General features: G+C 39.9%; 1 protein-coding gene across 1 annotated transcript; it reads right to left on the reverse strand.

Moving 5' to 3' along the window:
- Positions 1-1,005: 1,005 nt before the first annotated feature.
- ALKAL2 (ALK and LTK ligand 2) lies at positions 1,006-14,748 on the reverse strand. The gene is made up of 7 exons (XM_031610971.2): positions 14,683-14,748; positions 14,334-14,522; positions 13,697-14,015; positions 11,225-11,278; positions 11,033-11,113; positions 8,938-9,003; positions 1,006-2,373 (listed from the first exon to the last, which is right to left on the reverse strand). Exons 3-6 carry the CDS (start codon positions 13,953-13,955, stop codon positions 8,939-8,941), a joined length of 459 nt encoding a protein of 152 aa, XP_031466831.1. The 5' UTR covers positions 13,956-14,015; positions 14,334-14,522; positions 14,683-14,748; the 3' UTR covers positions 1,006-2,373; position 8,938.
- Positions 14,749-18,859: the final 4,111 nt, after the last annotated feature.

Here is an 18,859-nt window from a genome sequence, read left to right on the forward strand (position 1 = left end):
GGACTTTTCTGGGATTTTTTTGCTGTAAAGCAGCAAGAAAATGTGTTAATGAGATCTCTGATTTTTGTTAAAATTTCAGTTGGGTATAAAACTTAAGAACCTGTTTACAGTAAGGGAAGTGGTAGATGGAACACTTGGATACAGAAACTAGGATTTGTGTGTATTACTGGATTACCAATGATTTTGATTTTTTGACGAACTTGCTAGGACTTTGCATATTAATAGCTGTTTCACTTCAGGGACAAATAATAATATAAACAGTATTTCAGGATAGGTCAAACATAGACTCTGAAAAATATGATTTTCCATTTATTTGATGAGTACTTGAATATGGGGAAATGATGGGCAGTTAGGGACAAAACATCTAAATGAATTTTTTATGCAGCAGCCTCAGAAGTGGAAGTATTTAGGCATAACCATTGTTATTTTCTGCCAAAAAGACCATTTAAAATATGCCGGTGACAGTAATAGACCTCAGACAATTAAGAGCCCAATGGGTTCTGCTTTCCCATTTGTGGCTGAGTAGAAATAGAACCTATAGTTTCCTACATATTGAAGTTCAGATTTAGAAGTCTTAACTCTGTATCTTTGGTCTGCTGGAGTGACAGAAAGGAGATGGGAAGATATGGTTATCTTTGCTAGGCTTAGGAACTTTTCTTTAACATGATAAGAAATCAAAACTATTTGTGTTAAATTTAGTTCAGATAAAAGTTTGCGGTTTGACCTAAGTTATGTTTTCAGCCAGTACACTGTTGGCTACAGAATTCATCAGTTATGCTAGGAGGTCATTTGTTAATTTATGCTCATTTGTTAATTTATTTAGTCCTTCCTTGGTTTCTTTTGGAGAAAGAGGAGGAGAGCAAAATAGTATGGTAAAGGCATTTGTAGAATGTGAGAACATAGAATAGGAATTGGCTTCTGGAAGGACATCCGCACAGTACCATTATTAGGCTTCCAAAAGAAACAGTGAACATATGATAGACAATTTGTGTATTGAACACTGTGCATATTTACTTTTTTTATGTTATATTTTAATACTGAGTGAAAAAAATGTAGAACTGACTCCTTCAACCCCTGGACTGTTTCAGCTTACGTAATAAACCTGCACCCAAGACTAAATAAACAAAATCTGCTATCCTACGGTTTTTATCTTGTGTTAAGTGATGATTTCTGCTAAATCTAGAAAAAAAACTTCCACAGAATTTAATTTAACAATTAATTTATCAAGCCACTAAATAAATTACTATTTTCCTTCTACGGTGCTTTTTTTTTTCTTGAAAATTCTGATTTAATGATATTTCAGTCCTACTGCAAACCAAAATAATCATACTAATTTAAAATCCCTATCATGGGTATTATGTGAATAGACAGTCCTACAGCACACGTCTATCTGTCAAGCACTGTGCAGGGATTTTGTTTGAAACAACCATTTGTCATGAAAAAGAAACTCAGAATTCTGTATGAAATTGGAGCAGCCTTGTGGTCTGAGCATTTCGTGAGATTTTAATGCAAAGATCTGGCAGTCCTCAGAAGTCCACAGTCCAAAGTACTGAACTTCGCCAAGGTGGGTGTACCTTTCTTTCTTAATGAAGCAAATTGTCATTGGAAAGAGACTTATGTGTGGATAAATGACAGTAGCTACCAGAAAATAGCATCTGATTGTTAGATTCAGTGCACAGAAAGCAAATGGAGGACAACTTAATACCAAACACTTTATTACTTATGCATGTTATTTACATTATTTACATATTGCACATTAGCTGGAATGTTTTATACATTTATTATATAAAGTAAATTAATGGCAGCTTGTGTCTGTGTACAAAATCCATGCTCCACTGTCCCCAAAAATATTTCTACTTGGAATTACATTTCTGGTTGTCATGCAATTAGTACTCCCAGGGTACAATGTGACCCCAATGCAAGTTTGTTTTAACCAAACTTTAAAAAATTTGCATAAGCATGAAGGATATCAAGTGACCACAACTACTGTGGAGAAGATCTTTAGTAGTTCTAAATATACTAACAAACATTCCTTAAAACTGTAGAATTAAGCAATAGAACATCAATTTTCTTGGTGAAATATTTGTGTTTATGTAATTTTTGGCAGCATTACACATCAGTTGTGGTGTGTTTTTAAGTATGGAACATTATGTATTACTGGCAGTTATGCTACTGTAAAGAGAATGTCAATCTGCAAACTTGACAACATACAAAATACGTGTTAAAAGAATTATGGGAAGTAGTCAGTCAATTTGCAAAAATAAATCTCTTGTTCACAATGGGATATGTTATAAAGGTAATAAGTTCTATTTCCCTGTTGGTTTCCAAGGCACTTCTCTTGATTCTTGATGTTTCTTTTAATGGTAACAGTACCTGGTGGATAAAAAAAACAAAAGAAGAAAAAAATTGCCTGTTATCATTTTTATACTTAGATAAAAGTGTTTTAATTATGTTGTTAGCATAGCTAAAATAGTAAGTAAATAATACTGCAGAATTCAATAATAAATCTTCACAAAGATCTAATAGTGTGTGTAGCTCTACTAAATTAAGTGTTTTGTTTTGTTACTCAAGGCTGAGTTCTGGAAATCATTCTTGTGTTTGTGCTGGTTCATTTCAGGTAGATAGAAGAGACTGGAATACTGCAGTTCTACCAGTTGATAACATGCTTGTAGGTAAGTTTAGCCTGTACCTACATCTGCAGCAGTGAGGTCAAAAAGTGAATAAATGAAGATAGCATTAATAGATTGCAAATTTCTTTCATAATGCCTTGCTGTCGGGAAGCTGTTGGTACAATGTTTAGTAATATAAATCATCAAGGTAAGGTTTGAAGAATTTAGGAAGGATTTGATGTTTCATTGGGCCTGTTAGTGAAGAAATTTGGACTTAAAAACAAGAAACAAATCAAGTAATTTCTTGAGATTCAGTCATATAGCTATTGCTCCTGGAATCTGCAAATAGTGAGGCAACAGAAACTGAATAGAAGCTGCAACAGGTCAATTTGCTGCCCGTTCTAATAACTTTTCCCAGAACAGATTCTTGAAATGAAATTACAGCCATTTCTATAGCCTTGGTATTAAAAATCACTGTTAGAAAATTATAGATTTCTACATTGTGTATGCACATGTATTGTCTAGTGTAGAAATGTTAATTTTAAAGTTGTGCAGCGAAGGCTACCACAGCCCCTCTCTCCAGTCCTTTAAGCCAGTTGAGAAAATGTAATATGACCATCACTGTGTATACATCTCCAGAAATCTATCTCCAGTAAGTTCTGTTGACATTTTCCACAACTTATTTTCTAGTGATGTGACCATAAAATGCTGCAAGTAGTGTCTACCCAACTTCACGTGTTTCTAATACCACCTGTTAATGCCCTTACTGAAGGAAAATGCCCTAACTAGAGAAAAAAGATATAAGTATGTCTTATGGATGTCAGATGTGGAAAATAAGAACAAAACAAGAGTGGATCCTCTAGTACTAGAGTTCTGCTTGATGCCACTTTTCATAGTTGTAATTTTCATATTTTGTATCTGAACATACTTATCTCTGTACGATCAATGTGAACTCTGATATTTTGAGTTTCTCTACATTTTCTACTGCTTAAGTGTAATTTGTAATGGTATCATTTGAATGCAAAGTCAGACTTGATGTAACCCTTTGAAAATCAAGCTATTGATGCATACAGAAATACTCGTTAGTATTATTTAAGCGTATATTTAATTCTGCAATGTTTTTGAAACTGTTAGGAAATGTAATAATGTTACAGACAAGCTTAATATAATTTAGTTTTCTTCTGGCTTTGTAGATAGAACAAATATTTATTTTATGTCCTGCCTTAGAAGGGAAAGTTATATAAATTTTGTCTTGCATTTTGATCTGTTTTCCATATGTGTGTCCATACTGTGCTCTATTTAAAGTGAAAAGTGATGTCTGAAAACAAATTAATGTGCTTTTAGTCTGATTGGAGTGTGATACAACTGACAAGTTAAACACAGAATTTAATAGTTTGTTCATTACTAGTGCGAATATGCAGCTTACCAAGGCTGGAAAAACTAGAACTGATTGAACTGATTTGAACTATACCTGCTCTTGTACAGATGCCTGATCAAAGTCTGTGGGTCTTAGATTCTCAGTGCTCAGGTAAATTTCAGTAAATTTCTAAATCTGTAGTTTTAGTTTTCTAAATCAGAGTTTTAGCCTTAATCAATCTGTTGCTGTACTTTTAAAAATTTCTTATAATCTGTGTTACATGCATCAGTCTAGAAAAATTAGACTGGAGTTTAGGAAGTCAAGTAGTATTGCTAGTGGAGATCCTGAATTGCTACTTGACTGCAGTAGGCATACAGCTCCTTTTTCTTTGACTCTTATTTTTTGTTTTCCTTTGCTAATGCAAATAGTAATAATAATAAACGTGCTGTAAAGGCATATTACTGCTTTCCTCATTTGGTTCTATTCATTATCTGTGCATGATGTTAATTCTGAGACAGACAAATACAAGAGAGGAAATTAATGTTTTAAATATCAATATAAATTGTAAAACATTGCACCAGTAGGGCTCTGTGGCAGAATTTCCATTTGCTAATGTCTGAAATTTCTTTTCCTTTCCCATCAATCAGTACCCAGGTGGAAGGTGGCTCTAGTGGGAGCATCAGGTCACAGAAGTCCATACAGCAAAGATAAAGCTGTTAGTGTTACATCTGGTGCTAGCCACAGATATCCCCTAGTAATTCAAAATTGCTTATTAACAAAGTTGAACGATACCACAGTGGTAACCAAGTATGCAGGCTACCTACTTAGTTCAAAGCAGTGGTTCTGATAAAGTCTTAAATTAGTTTCCTTGGGAATTATTTCCTGCCACTGAGCAGAAGTGATTTGATATGTCACGAGAAGTTGTATGTGACAGTTCAACATATACTTTCCAGAAAAAACGGGTTTGTTTTCACTGAATAATATGCAAAACTCACATCTGAATCCCAATTTCACTTCCTTTAAGAAATGAAAGTGCCTGTGATGTTTCCTCAGTGCACTTGGTCTTAGTCTGAATAAGAAACTGTAAGAAAGCAATTAAAGACTGCTGTTCCACAGTTAGAAAACACTTGAAGCAAAACTTAAGAAAGAATCCAATATTTTTGCTTAAAGATCATTTGAAGTAACACTTATACAATATGGTGTTCAGGATTGGGATGTCTGGTGTGGTATTTGTTTTCCCTGTATGTATTTAAAGTTTCCAAATTTCTCTTGTACTGTCAGCTTTCTTAACATACATTATGGTTAATGAGTATGATTAATGAGTATGGTTAATGCATCTTAAGAAGTTTACAGTTTTTTATTTTCCAAAGAAATTTTTAGTTATCAGTATGCTTTAGCTTACTAGGATTTTTATAAAGGATTTTTTAAATCTTTTACCTTCTTATGTATGTATACTTCTTCTTGCCCTGTACTGTGCATTATTAAGCAAGAAACATTGTCTTTATTGCTTTTATTTAAAATATTGCTAGTTGTATCTGCTTTTCTGGGGAATGAATAACCAGTAGATTTTTCATGTACTTTTTGTATGACAGTTCCCTTTCTCACTCTTCAGTCTTGTATTTAGTAGTTTAAAACTGTATAACTAGCTTTATCTTATTCATTATTAGCAACTGAAGAAACTTAAGGGAAAAAAAAAGTTAATATATAAGCACTTGTGTGCAAGCACTTAGAAATATGTAATCATACATTCAGTTGCAGTCCTTAGTCCTTAAGGTACCAGGAGGTGTTAAGAACTTATCATGAGATCACCACTGGTCTCTAGCAAACACCCGGTCATGGAAACGGAAGAGTGCCAGTAGCAGCACCTTGTGGTTTTCAAACAAATGTAGTAAAATGTGAAAATAGTAAAATAAAACTAGTTAGAGGTGAAACTAGTGGCAAACAAGGAGTACAGTCTGGGTTACTTATCAAAAAGGGGACTATTGAGTGATGCGTTAATGTAGACATGCTGCTCTGGATTGAGTGATGCTCTCTGAATGTGTAAAAGGGATCTAACTGGGACTCTGCATTGCTCAGATATTTGGGACAAGTGAACATTGAAAGTATACTCTAAAAAATAGACAGGAAAGGAAGCCTAGTTACATATATGTAGGATAAATGAGACAAAGAACATGTTCTCTACTAATTAGGAATTTGTATGAGATTTAGAATTGATACTAACCAGTAGCTTTATGGCAGAAACAAAAAATTGTACATTTCCAGGCTATTAAAAAAAGTCTTAAACTAGAGAGCTGTCTTAAGCAAGAATAGTTTTGAAGTTTTGTCTTGCTATGTTCAAAACTTTAAAACTACTTGAAAACCCTCTGTGGAGAAAAATGATTGATTGTTATGTGGAAAAATACAAGCCAAACCCAACCCATACCTTTTTCTACAGCTCAATCCATGAAATGATTAAAACAAATAAAGCCTGCTTTGTACTTGCCTGTGTGAGTGATGTGTTACCTACACAAAAATGAACTGATCCAGTGGAAAACATTTGGGTAGAAAAAATGCTTCATCTTATGGGGACACCAGTGGATCACAAGGCACGTGTGATAAAGAATAGCATTTCTCTCCACTAATAAGTGTTGCTTAAGAGTTCTGATACTATTATTTGTGTATCTTTGTGGAGGAATACAGAAGAGGAGACTTGCGGAGACTTTCAAACATGCAAGTCAGCTGAGCAAAGGAGTTGCCTGGCAAAATAAGATGGATGGAGATTTTCTAAAAGACTTTCACACTGAGTGAGAACTATTATAGTTACTAGTTTGTGCTTTCAGGGCAGGATGTAATGATACAGATGGAACTTCCAAAAGAAGGGAAGAAAAAAACTCTACTCCTATGTATCTGCTTGCTAGTCTTGGTAATAATACTAGTCACTTGCCTGTCACTGGTGAATATTATTATATAATAGCCAATTTGTTCCTTCCTTTCCTTGAAATGAAAGGTAGAATCCCTGGAATTCCTTCTAGTTAGGTCAAGAGATTTACCAATTTGCTAGCTTTTGTCTTACTACCATATGCAGTTGTTTCCATAATTCCATCCCTGAACACATGGTGTTAGGGTAAAAAGATTCCTTTCTATGGCTGCATGTTTCAAACAGTGACATCAAGTCATGTAACAGTCATTAGCACTTAGAAACCTTCTGCTTTGAAGCTGGGCTGCTTTAGGAAGTCAGGCAGAAAATACTAACAGGAATGTTAAGGTTAGCCTGAAGTCAGAATGCTGAATTATATCTAATTATTTAATATATTATTTCTGCTCTTGCCATTAGAGGAGTGTTTTTTAAAATCTAGTTGGAATCCTCTCTTGAAAATTTAAGCAAATTACATCTTATTTAACCACACTGGGTGAAGAGAATGGCTTATGAAACCTTTTATGAAACTGAATAGCTCAATTATGTTTTCAAATGCTTATCTTTTCTTCCCAGTTCCTTTTAGCTGTTCTTGTAAATTATGTTTTCTTTGGTCATGTATGTTGCTCTTTTTCAGACTCTGACCAAGAAGCACCTGTATGCCTTCAAATGTGGGGTCCTCAATTAGATGCAGTATTCACAGTGATTATTTCAGGTGTTTGATAAACAATGTTTCCATTTATAAGTTCCATCTTGTCCTTTACCTTGTTTTCAAGTGTGACACGGTTGACTCATGCTTAGTTTGTGATCCACTATAATCCTTACACTTTCTACAGAACCATATATCTAGTAATTCATAACTTGCTGTATATTTCTGCAGTTGACTTCTGCTCCTTGATTTCTTAATTCTGCTTTCCCTCATATTTTATCCTTGTTCTAAACTATTCAGCTAATTTTTCAAGACTATTTTCAATTTCAGTATTCTTTGCTGGTTGTGTCTGCTGCTCTGCTGTCATCAATAAGTATACTAACTAATACTACAAACAAAATAATGAAAATGCTGGCCAATGACATATCTATAATGTATCTGTGTGACCCTGTTCAATACAGTCTTCCAGTTTGACACTGCAGCACTAATAATGTGAATGTTTTTCCAACCATTTTTCCATTTTTTTTTAATAACATCTCCCTCACTGGCTTCTGAGAACACCATGCAAAATAGTTTCTGTGCTTCAAAAAAATAAACTAAGATTCTTAAGATTATTGCTTTTCTCAGTGACTGTGTAAGATATATATCTTCTCATAAAGTATCTGATAACATTTGTTACTGACAAATCCATATGGGTTGTTACTTATTCCTTTGTCAAAGGTCACATTTCTGTCTCAAGCAAAAACTGAGGACAGAATTTAAATTTGTCCTTTTGTATCAGTTTTGTGTCAGTCTTCTAGAAGTACATATCATTTGGAAGAACTGTTTTTTGGAGCATGCTGAGATCCCTCAAAGTACTTCTAGGAATTAGTGGTACATCTAAGCAAAAAGGGAGAGAATAACCACAGGCATGAAAATCCCAAGAAATCTGGGCAGCTTAATGTTAGTTTATCAATGCTACTAATACATTTTAAGTACCGTAAAAGCACCTGCAGCCTATCTGCATTTATAAAGCTGTCTTGTGTGTAGCTACTTATATATTAGCTTATGCTAAAATGTATCCCGTAGATCTACAGCTGCACTCATAAAAGGGCTGCTGCTGCCAATATGAGTGATTGTATGCTGAATTAACTCTTGAAAAATAAGCTACAGCTGTCTTTTGTTCTATAACAACAAATTCACTATTTGCTAACTGTATAATGCTATAAATAATTCACAGCTGATGCATGTGGACTTATTATATAATGACTTCCAGTAGGGGGTAGCCTTTATTTACTGCTACTGTTTGCCAGATTAAGCTAGTTACTCCAGATATTCTGCAAGAGGAATATCTTATCCAAAGAAAGGTATTATGAGTTTTCATGTATGAAACAAAATCCACAGCTATGCTGTTCAGTAGAATGTCATTACTGCTCTTAGAAAAGCTTACCTTATCCCTCCATGCACATTGGGCTTACTGCCAACCGAGTAAGAAGCCTGGCACATCTTTTATAGTCTGTCATGAAAAAAGAGCATAAATACAGACATTACTAAAGCAACCGATTTTGCTTTTAAAAATCAAAGTCAATAAAGGTGTGCAGACTACTGCTGTAATTAAGTTTAATGAACAACTTAGTTTGAAACAGTATAGAAATCTGTTCCTTGGACTTAAAAAGCGAATGTGTTAAAACTTTGCAACTGAAAGTTGATCACAACAGCAGAATAAAGTATCTCTTAGTTGTTAATGCTACTAAGCTACCCAAAATACTAAAAGTTGTGACAACAAAATAGTTTTGTGCTGGCTCCCACATTGTTGCAGCATTATAGATGATTTTGTCTTTCGAATGCAGAATAATAACATAGAATGAACAGTAATCTTAACCTGAAATCAGAATATTATCAGATATCATCAGAACGTAATATCACACTGCGTGTGAAGCATTAAAGTTGTTTATTTCAGGTTTGTAGAAGACAGTTACTTTAAGAAGATGCTGGTCAGTCCAGTCCAGTGAGTGATGTTAATTTTCATTTGGCATTATTTTTATTAATTGGTAACTACATCCTACAGTCCTAGAGATGCTATGTTAAAAGTCTTTTATCTCAGCATAGATATACTATACAATTATCATTTGTACAAATTATCCTTCATTATCCAGACACTATGTTGGTAGGTATATCACCTGTCAGAAGGAAAAGGCTAGTTCAGAAATAAAAGCCAACTAGTTTTTAGCTTCACAGATTGAAGTACTTGTTAGTACAGAGTCAAATGATATTTGCAAAGTTATCCTTATGAAAAAGGTAATACGACCGTTTCCTTATTTAAAACACATTAGTTATGAACAACTCCATCTCCATTGATTTAAACCATTACATGATCTGTAAATCTTTCTATTTCCAAGGCGATCTTAATATGAGGCCTTATGAATAGGGAGAAACTCTGCAGGTCTTACCCAATATGTCTTTAAAATATATTTAACTGAAATATTTATTAATACTTGAAACTTGGAATCAGGAACTCCTGTTTCTATTCCCAGCTCTGCAGCTGACCCAACTGGTTGACCTCAGACAAGTAAAATAAAGTGTGCTTCCATTCTGAAAAGGCTGTGCTAAAACAGCATCTTATTCAATAGGTCCATCTTGGTATGAATCTGGAGTCATGTCTACAAAGTGATAAATGTTGATTTCTGATTTATTTTAAATACTCTGCGCCGCCAACACTGATGAGATATCATAATGTGAATCTGCTTCTTTGTACCCATCAGCTCATTTTTTGGAATTTTTCATTAAGCCTTACAAAGTTTTATTTTTGTAATTTACTGAAGAGAAAGGTTGCAGAGTCAACGTGACTGATAGACTGGTGACTGAACTTAGAAAATATGTGATGCCTTTAAAGCATGCTATAGAATCACATAGCAGCTGAGGTTGGCAGGGCTCTCTGGGTCCATCTGGCCCCACCCCTGCTCAAGCAGAGACACTCAGAGCAGAGTACCCAGCACATCCCAGTGGCTTTTGAAGGTCTCCATGGAGGAGATCTTGCACCCTCTTGGCAACCTGTGGCACTGCCAGATTATGTGTTCTACATAGATAATTAATGAAAAGGAAATAGCCCCAGCTGGATTCCTGTTTCTATTTTGAATTTGCAGCACTAGAAGTTAAATATGATAGGTTTAGGAGACAAGTCGTGTTCCTATGAAAAATGCACCTTTGGTTTCGAACAAAAAAGGTGTATGCATAAATAGCTGAGGAAGCAATGTTTACAGTCATTCTGCACAGTCTGTTCACAGCTAAAAAGTTGTCTTGCCATTTCCCCTCACTGTAATATTAATGCTGAAGAGCACTGCAAGAATCACAGAATGGCCAGGGTTGGAAGGGACCTCAAGGATCATGAATCTCCAACCCCCCTGCCACACACAGGGCCATCAACCCCCACATTTAATACTAGAACAGTACTCTTGCACTGTGTCACAACTGGTATTCCATAGAGTTACTCTACTTTAGAGTTCTCTGTTGTTTTATGAAAATTAGCCTTTGTTTTTAGCACTTACAGGCTGGGATGGTGCAGTCCCTTGTATTGTGGTAAAGCCGATGAAAGTGTTTACTACATTTTGGGCTGAAGTAGAGTGGACCTGAAAGAGAAGGAAAAACTAACTTAAGAATCACCGTAGCTTGCAGGAGGAACAGCGCAGCTTATGATATTTATGCAAAAAAATGGACACCAATGCAAAATTAAAACATACCTGTTAAATGCTTTAAAAACTTGTCTTTCATCCTCAGATCTCTGGGAACTATTTCTGATGGAAAGAAAAAAAACATAGTCACTGCTGTAGGGACGGTTCTTGGCAAGTATGGGAAGAAGGAATGAATTGTGACCAGCACCTCTTGACAGATGCACAGGAGTCAAAGTTATTTGCACGCAGTAGGCCAAGTGCCAAACACTTGTTTTACCTTCAAAGCCACTGTGAAACACACTGTGATATGAAACAGGTGATGTCTATTAGGTGTGCAGTCATCAACAGTGTTGACAGATAACTAACAATCAGAGTTTAGCTCTCCATAAATTGCGTTTTCTCATTTACCTACTTTAAAACCTCTACAAAATTTTGATTCACAGTTACTGAGAAATGGATTATTCTAATACTGGTAAGGATCCAAAGGTAAATTCAGGTTTGGTTCCATGCCTCGTCTTCCAATTTTCTTATGCAAACACCATATCTGTTCTTTTGTTAGAGGTGTGTTTGTATGAGCACTGTCCTGCTGCAATCATGAAACTGGATTGATCTACTTACAGGAATTTTTTTTTTTTTTTTTCCCCCTCAAGCTGTAAATAAAATTCACAGGAAATGATTCCAAGCAAATCACTCTCTTCTGGCTCTCTGTATTTGTGGTTTACCACCTTGCATATTGTGTTCAGCAGATGGCAAAATGAAACTGGTTTACTGAAATCCATTTTAGCCCTAACCCTTCCCTGTGTCTTCCTGATTTACAGCTATCTTTGATTGCTTTCCGTTACAAACTCAGTGCTGATAGCAGAGTGCTGCTTGTGTATGATACCCTGCGTGGTGCTTTATTTATTTGACCATAAATGCTTGAGCAGCCTTTTTCATTCCCCTGCCACCTCTTATCAGATATAAAGCAGAGAACATTTCCATCCAGATCTGATTCGCTTGTGAGGTTCGACACTTCTCGAAAGTCATTCTTCATTTACTTCTAACTTTAGTCAGTGTAAGTAAAATTGACCTTATCATATTTGACCTAATTATGTCATGAAAAGCATTAAAGCCACACATGCTTCACTCAGAAATTTCCCAGGGGACAGACTCACTGGGAAAGTGATGCCAAAACTGAAATGAAGAACTTTAAGCAGTAGTTTCTTTTCCAAGTTGCTGGGAATAACTCTGTTATGACAGAATGAAAGCTGCTTCTGAGGAGTCAGCGACACTGGTACCAATGTTTCTCTTCTGTTTTGGTTTTACATCTATATAGATAACTGATGGGTACAAGCCAAATATTTTGCACCTATGTGCTGATGTAGGATGGCCAAGAACTGCTAGTGTTTCAAGTTGAGTTGTGCATGTTAGGGTTCAGTGCTCAGCCTGGTGTAACTTTTCAATATTTATAAAACAACATGTTCTCACTGCTCTGATCTCAAATGGAACAAAATTCTCTTCTTTTGTATATTGGTTGATCATCCAGATGAGGAAATAACATTTTCATGACAATCGCCAACAAATGCAAATCATGAGGATATTTGAATATGAATGAGTAAAGAAAAGGTACAGAGGAGCTCTATGAGATCAATAAAGGCAAAGTAACATACTAGCAAAATAAAAGACAGATTGGAAAAAGGTGAGTAGACATCTGCTGGAAAGTATTCAGAAAGTTACTTTCAGTAGGAGGGGTAAGATAAACAGCAATGCTCCAGGGGTTTGGGAGTGAACAATAAATGAGACATGGTAGCAGAAGCCACATCAGCTTGCAGCTGGATGCACAGAAGCACACCGTGAAACCTAGCTGTGGACTTCCACCCACCCCTCTGTGTTTGGAATGACTGCTTCCGGACTGCTGCGGACATCCAGCCCTGGATGGCCATCTTATGGACAAATGAAACCTCATGGAGGTCACAGAGGAGCCACTCAGCTGAGCAGAACTGACCGAAGGAGTGACTGAAAGCATTCAGAGCTTGCATGATGACAGAGGAGTACTTTGCTGCAGTTCCCTACCACCTATCAAACGTGTTACCTTCAGAGTACAAATGGGACTGATTAAAGCTGGGCAAAAACTGAAATGAAACGACAGAGTTCCTGGTATCTATCACTGCATGGGCATAGAATCCTGCAGGGGAATCACTACTAGAGTGATTTCCACTTAAACCAGGTATGTTTTAAAAAATGTAAACTAACAAGAGAAGGAACATTTTCATAGCTTCTTTGATCTCACACATTTCAGTCTTTTCCCTCGTTAGCAGGTTTTGTTCAAAACCCACACACAGGAAGTCAGACTCAGATGAGTACATTGTCCAGAGGGTACAAGACTCAGATTTGAATGGAGTTTTTCTGTTCCAAATGTGCCGCCTGCGTCAGTTTCTGATACCAAAGTGAGGCTGCAGGTATTTTGGGTGGTGAATCCTCGTTCTAAAATTGGTAACCTGATGTCTGATTCCCCAGTGCCCTCCGCAACGACAAAGATCTAAGCCACGGGTTGGGACTTACCAACTCTCTGCTCATCCTGGTATCCTCCGTAGTCAGCCACTTCCCTCCGATCCAAGCTGTAGTCGTGCTTGGAGAAGTACTGCACCCCACTGCCCTTCTCCAGGCGGTACCTCTTCAATTCCTGAATGATCTCCATGATGAGATTTAAGAGACTTTGCCTGTCCTTCAGATCCCCGGCGTCGGTTTTCTCTTTGCAGTATCCCGCCGAGAGCACCAAGAGCACCAGCCCCAGCAGCCCAGGAGACCTCAGTCCGCTCATCGCCGGCTGTCCTGCGGGCTGAGCGCGCCGGCGGAACGGAACGGGAGCTTCCCTGTTTCACTGCGAGAGAACAACAGCGGGAGCGGGTCGGAGGCGGGCGGCTCACGGGGGTGAAACGGGGAATATCGGGGCGAGCGGGGAGACCGCTCCGCAGGTCTCATAACGGGGGGAGCCCAACTTTCACAAGTTGGCAGCTGGCTGAGCAGCGCGGGGCCCGGCAGCACCTGCCCGCAGCCCGCCCGCGGCTGCCGCCCCGCGCCGCCGGCGTTCGCTCCGGCCGCGTGTGCGCTGCCCGCCGGGCGGCTCCGTGGCGGCTGTCAGCCGGCAGCGGCGGGAGCGGGACGGGGAAAGGAGGGCGGCCGCCCCGCGCCGCGTTACCTGCGTGTCCGCTCCGAGGCGAGCTGCGTGCCCCCGGGCAGCGGCGGGGAGTCTTGGTTGCCGGCGGCTCGCCGCCCCCCTCTCGGCCCTCTGCTCCCTCCGCATCCAACACCTTACTCCATCGCCGCCAGCCCCGGCGCACCGCTTATATAGGCTATAGGATGGCCATGAGACGGCAGATAGTATCGACTTGGAAGTGGGTGGAAAACAATAAAAGTCCACTTGGCAACCTCGGGAGCGTCGCCGCCGCACTATTCCCCCCCCCACCCTCCCCCCCTTCAGCCCTGCCCTCGCCGCTCCCGCCCGGTCCCCCCGTCCCTCCCCCGGCGCTCGGGCAGGGCTCAGTCACCGCTCTCCGACGTAAGGAGACGGTCCCCAGCGGGCGTGTGCGGTGCGAGGGGGCGGCGGCGGGGAGGTGAGGAGGGGGGGGAGCGCCTCGCCCCGGCCTTTAATTAGAAACGCGCGGAGCAGCCTCTGCAATATTCATGGCCCTGGCGCGGCTCCCGCCCGGCGCTCCCCGGCCGCGGGGCCGCTGCCCGCCGTCACCCGCCGGGGGCCGCGCGGCGGGGGCGGGCGGGGAAGCCGCGTGTTTACCAGGAACTTCGGGCTCGGGGAAGGGGAGGCGGTGGGGCGCCGTCGGGGAAGAGGAAGCCTATTTCTGCTCCCGCCGGCCGGGAAGCCCGCGCAGAGGTGGCGGAGCGGGGTCTGGCTGTGTTCTCGGCGCGGGCAGCGCCGGGCGGCGGGGCGGCTTCCTGGGTCGGCGCTGCCTGGAAGCTCGGGGACGGGGACGGAGAGGGACGAGGGCTCGGCACGGGGCTGCGGGGCAGCGCCGTGTCCCGTGAGCGCCGTGCCGCACCGCCGGGCAGTGCCGCCGCGATCCTCGGCGGGTCTGTGCACGGCTGAGCCCCTCGGAACGTGTGGAGCTGGAGGGAAACGCGGATGAAACTCGATCCGGCTGAACTTTTCTATTTACTTTGATTGTGTGTATAAACCTCTCCCTTGGCGGACGAAAAAAAAAAAAAAAAAAATCCACAACTGGCAAATACAAAGTTGGACCGCGTGGCGGGAGCGCTTTCCAAACCCTGAAAGGCGGGGGGGGGGGGAGGCACCGACCTCACAGCGGCCGCGGGGCAGGTGAGGCGGCGGCGAACAGTGACCCGCAGCGGCCGCTGCGCCGCGAGGCGGCCCCTCCGGGCGGCGGGAACGGCGGAGCCTCGGATCTGCCCGCCGCCGGTAGGAGCGGAGCGGGAGCGGCCTCGCGGGCACCGTGGCTGAGAGAGACTTTCGGGGACGTGACTGAGCAGGAAGGGCTTTGACTGAAGTCCAGAATCCCACCTTCTCTTTGGCTTTACCTGCCACCTCGAGGCTCAGGGGAAAGAATGAATTGGAAGAGTAGCTCAGCAGTGACAAGGCATGGCACTTGGCATGACGTGACTTGGTGTGGTGTATTTACATGTTAGACACGCCAAATATTGACACTCTGCCCATGTGCTGGGGTCACCTAATAGATATGGGCAAGATGGAGAACAAATTAGGTACAGTCTGGTGTTCATAGAATCATAGAATCGTTTGAGTTGGAAGGGACCCTTAAAGGCCATCTATTCCAACACCCCTGCAATGAACAGGGACACCTACAGCCAGATCAGGTGCTCACAGCCCCGTCCAGCCTGACTGTGGTTGTCTCCAGTGCCAGGGCATCCACCACCTCTCTGGGCGACCTGCTCCAGTGCCTCACCACGCTTATTGTAAAAATCTTCTTCCTTATATCCAGTCAAAATCTCCTCTCTTTTAGTTTGAAACCATTTCCCCTTGTCCTGTCCCAACAGGCTATGTTGAAGAGCCTGTCCCCTTCTTTTTTACTGAAAAGATACTGAAAGGCTTGGTCCCCATGCCCTCAGTACAGAGCAGCCTGTGCTAAGTGTGCACCAGGCAACACTGCACCATTCAGCTCACAAGTTAGCCACAAGTTAGCAATCCATATGTACCAAGGCAGGTCTGGCATGGGGACCAGCTGCCATGACATGATGACTTGCATTGCTTTCTTCCTCTGGTTAAGACACAACATATCAAAAACCTTGCATTAATCCCTTCCATGAGGTAACTTCATAAAAAGGTGTCTGGCATGATCCAAAAACGTGCCTAGGACAAATTAACATCATAGACAATTTCAGTGCTCAGAAATACTCCTTTTTAATTTATTTGTATAAATTCAAAGTACTATGGAAATACTAACTGGGATATCAAGCAAAGAGTAACTCTACTGTCTTTTTATGCACACAGAAATTGAGGCAAGGGTCTGTTCTGATTTGTTCATGCTAAATTACACAAATAGGTGTACAGCTCCCATGGCTTTGGTGCAGTTAAGTGAAATTTACATTGATCGATTTGGAATGAAAAAATGTTCCACCAGGTTACATTTTCTTAGGGTTTAATCTAAGCCAGCTACCTAAATGCTAACTGCTTAAATGCTGCCAACTGCTCTCCAGCATATACACTGCCAAGATCCCCAGGACTTCCACCCACCCTCAGTCTGACTCCTGAGGCTTCTGAAGTGAGTAGATGCACTATTTGCCATTAAAGATCTTGGATATCTTCCTTGGATACTAGGAAGCACCTGACTCTTGTCAACACTAAGCAGCCAGGCTGCTGCAGAAAGCATTCTTCCAGGATTTGCAACATGTAAGCTTTAATCTCTTCAGGTAGAAATGAAAGATGAACACAGCTTCACAGCCAGAACAAAAAAACTGCTTGCTTTCCATGAAAGAAGGTTGAGGAGATAGGAAACCCAAGTCTGAAAGCGCAACCTGAACCAAGAAGAGCAGATCACAGAAGCAGTGCTATTCAGGCAGCATTTTGGCTTGTCCTGTAGTGATAGATTTAATTTTAAAATACCTGGTGTGATTCCATTGGCTTATTTTTACAGGATGTAAAGTGAGTGAACTCCCATTCAATCAAATCTATGAATAGATCAACCTACAATGTTATTGAATTACTTCTCATTAAAATACTCATTGTGATCTTTGAAATAAGTGAGCACATTCACATTAAAGGACCACATGCTGTATTTGGTGGATAGAGTTAACCACTGTACTTTTCCCACATTCCCTTGGTGGGTTACGAAACAGGGCACTACATTGGGAACTAAATGGAGCTAAAGCCAAGCAGAATTTTAGCTTTGTTAAATAACACACATTACTCACTGTTTTTACCAGTTCCACTCTATTATGCCTTGTTAAGATAGTAAAAGGAAAGATGTCTTGACTTTTTTTACTTATGTGGTGTACATGAAAACAAGAAAAAGTATACTCTGGTTCTGTCGTCTAAGAGTGGTGAAATTTTCATGCTAAGAGCCCTACAGTTTCAAGCATGCTCTTGTTTCAGCTGATTATAACAGACATAAAGGTTCCTATTTATATTTAATAGAAGTAAGTGCAACATTTCTTCAGTGATTGCAGAGCAGAGCTGATTGACTAAATCAGTCTCATAACCAATACAATGTATGCTTAGGAGAAAATTCTGATGGACATTCTTACGACTTGACAATAAAAATGCTCCTTGTGTTGATCTTTATTGACCTCTGAACCTCAAAATAAGATTTCAAAATGCGTGGTTTTTTTTTTTTTTTTTCCCTTGAACATCACTACTGCTTACAGTAATCTCAAAAACAGAAGCTACACCATTTGGTTAAAACAAACTTTTCATTCCTCTTCATAAATCCGATGGAATAAGGTGGGTCTGGTAATTCTGAATTGAGTGAGTATTGGTTAACATGGTAACCTTGTTAACATGGTAACTGGACTTCCAAAATATTAGAAGTCTGTTGTAAAAATAAGGATTTGATAGCCATGGATACTTTTATAATTTAAGCTTCTTATCCCAATAAAAGTTAGGAATTTCTATTGAGGAGCTTTTATACCACCTGATGTTTAAAGAATAAAGGTGGCAAGCTGGTTTCTTTTTCTGGCCAATGTATTTGTACTACTTTTCAATCAATATAATATGTAAGCAAGCATTACTTTGGAATTAAAAAGTATAATTGCTATTTTTAAAAATCTATACAGAAAAGATACATATTGCATCCAACAGACAATGCTTTCCAAAATCTCTCCTCCAAGTTATGAAAATGAGTAATATGTTTTCAATATAATGCATTGTACATAGCTATAAAATAATATTTATGCACCTGGCTCAGTCAGCTCTGTGAGCCTCCAGCTCTCAGAGGCAATGCCCAATGACAGCTGCTGGGGAAAGTAATGATGAGGCATTAAGAATTCCTGTAGCACTGAAATCAGCCAGAGAATACATATAACTTGAACAAAAACTTCAACAGATGTTAGGGTTATTAAAGCCAATTGAGCATTTTAAGGGCTTTCCCCAACTTCCTACCTGATGCAAATGCCACAAGATTAAAATCCCATCAATCATCACTGCAACCAAAAGTGAAGAACTTTGATATAGTTCCTAAATATTTTATTGGTATTATGATCAGGGCCAGCATGATGTTTGGTAGAAAGTTTAAAAAATAC

Source organism: Phasianus colchicus, chromosome 2, assembly GCF_987193195.1.
Source record: "Phasianus colchicus chromosome 2, bPhaCol1.hap1.1, whole genome shotgun sequence".
NCBI lineage: Eukaryota > Metazoa > Chordata > Aves > Galliformes > Phasianidae > Phasianus > Phasianus colchicus.

Excerpts from the sequence above, each read along its gene's own strand:
- ALKAL2 (XM_031610971.2), bottom strand. The coding sequence starts at position 13,955 with ATGAGCGGACTGAGGTCTCCTGGGCTGCTGGGGCTGGTGCTCTTGGTG. Across the intron at positions 11,114-11,224 it reads GTTTTTAAAGCATTTAACAG|GTCCACTCTACTTCAGCCCA; the intron begins GTATGTTTTAAT and ends CTTCTCTTTCAG. Across the intron at positions 9,004-11,032 it reads GGACTGCACCATCCCAGCCT|ACTATAAAAGATGTGCCAGG; the intron begins GTAAGTGCTAAA and ends TTTTCATGACAG.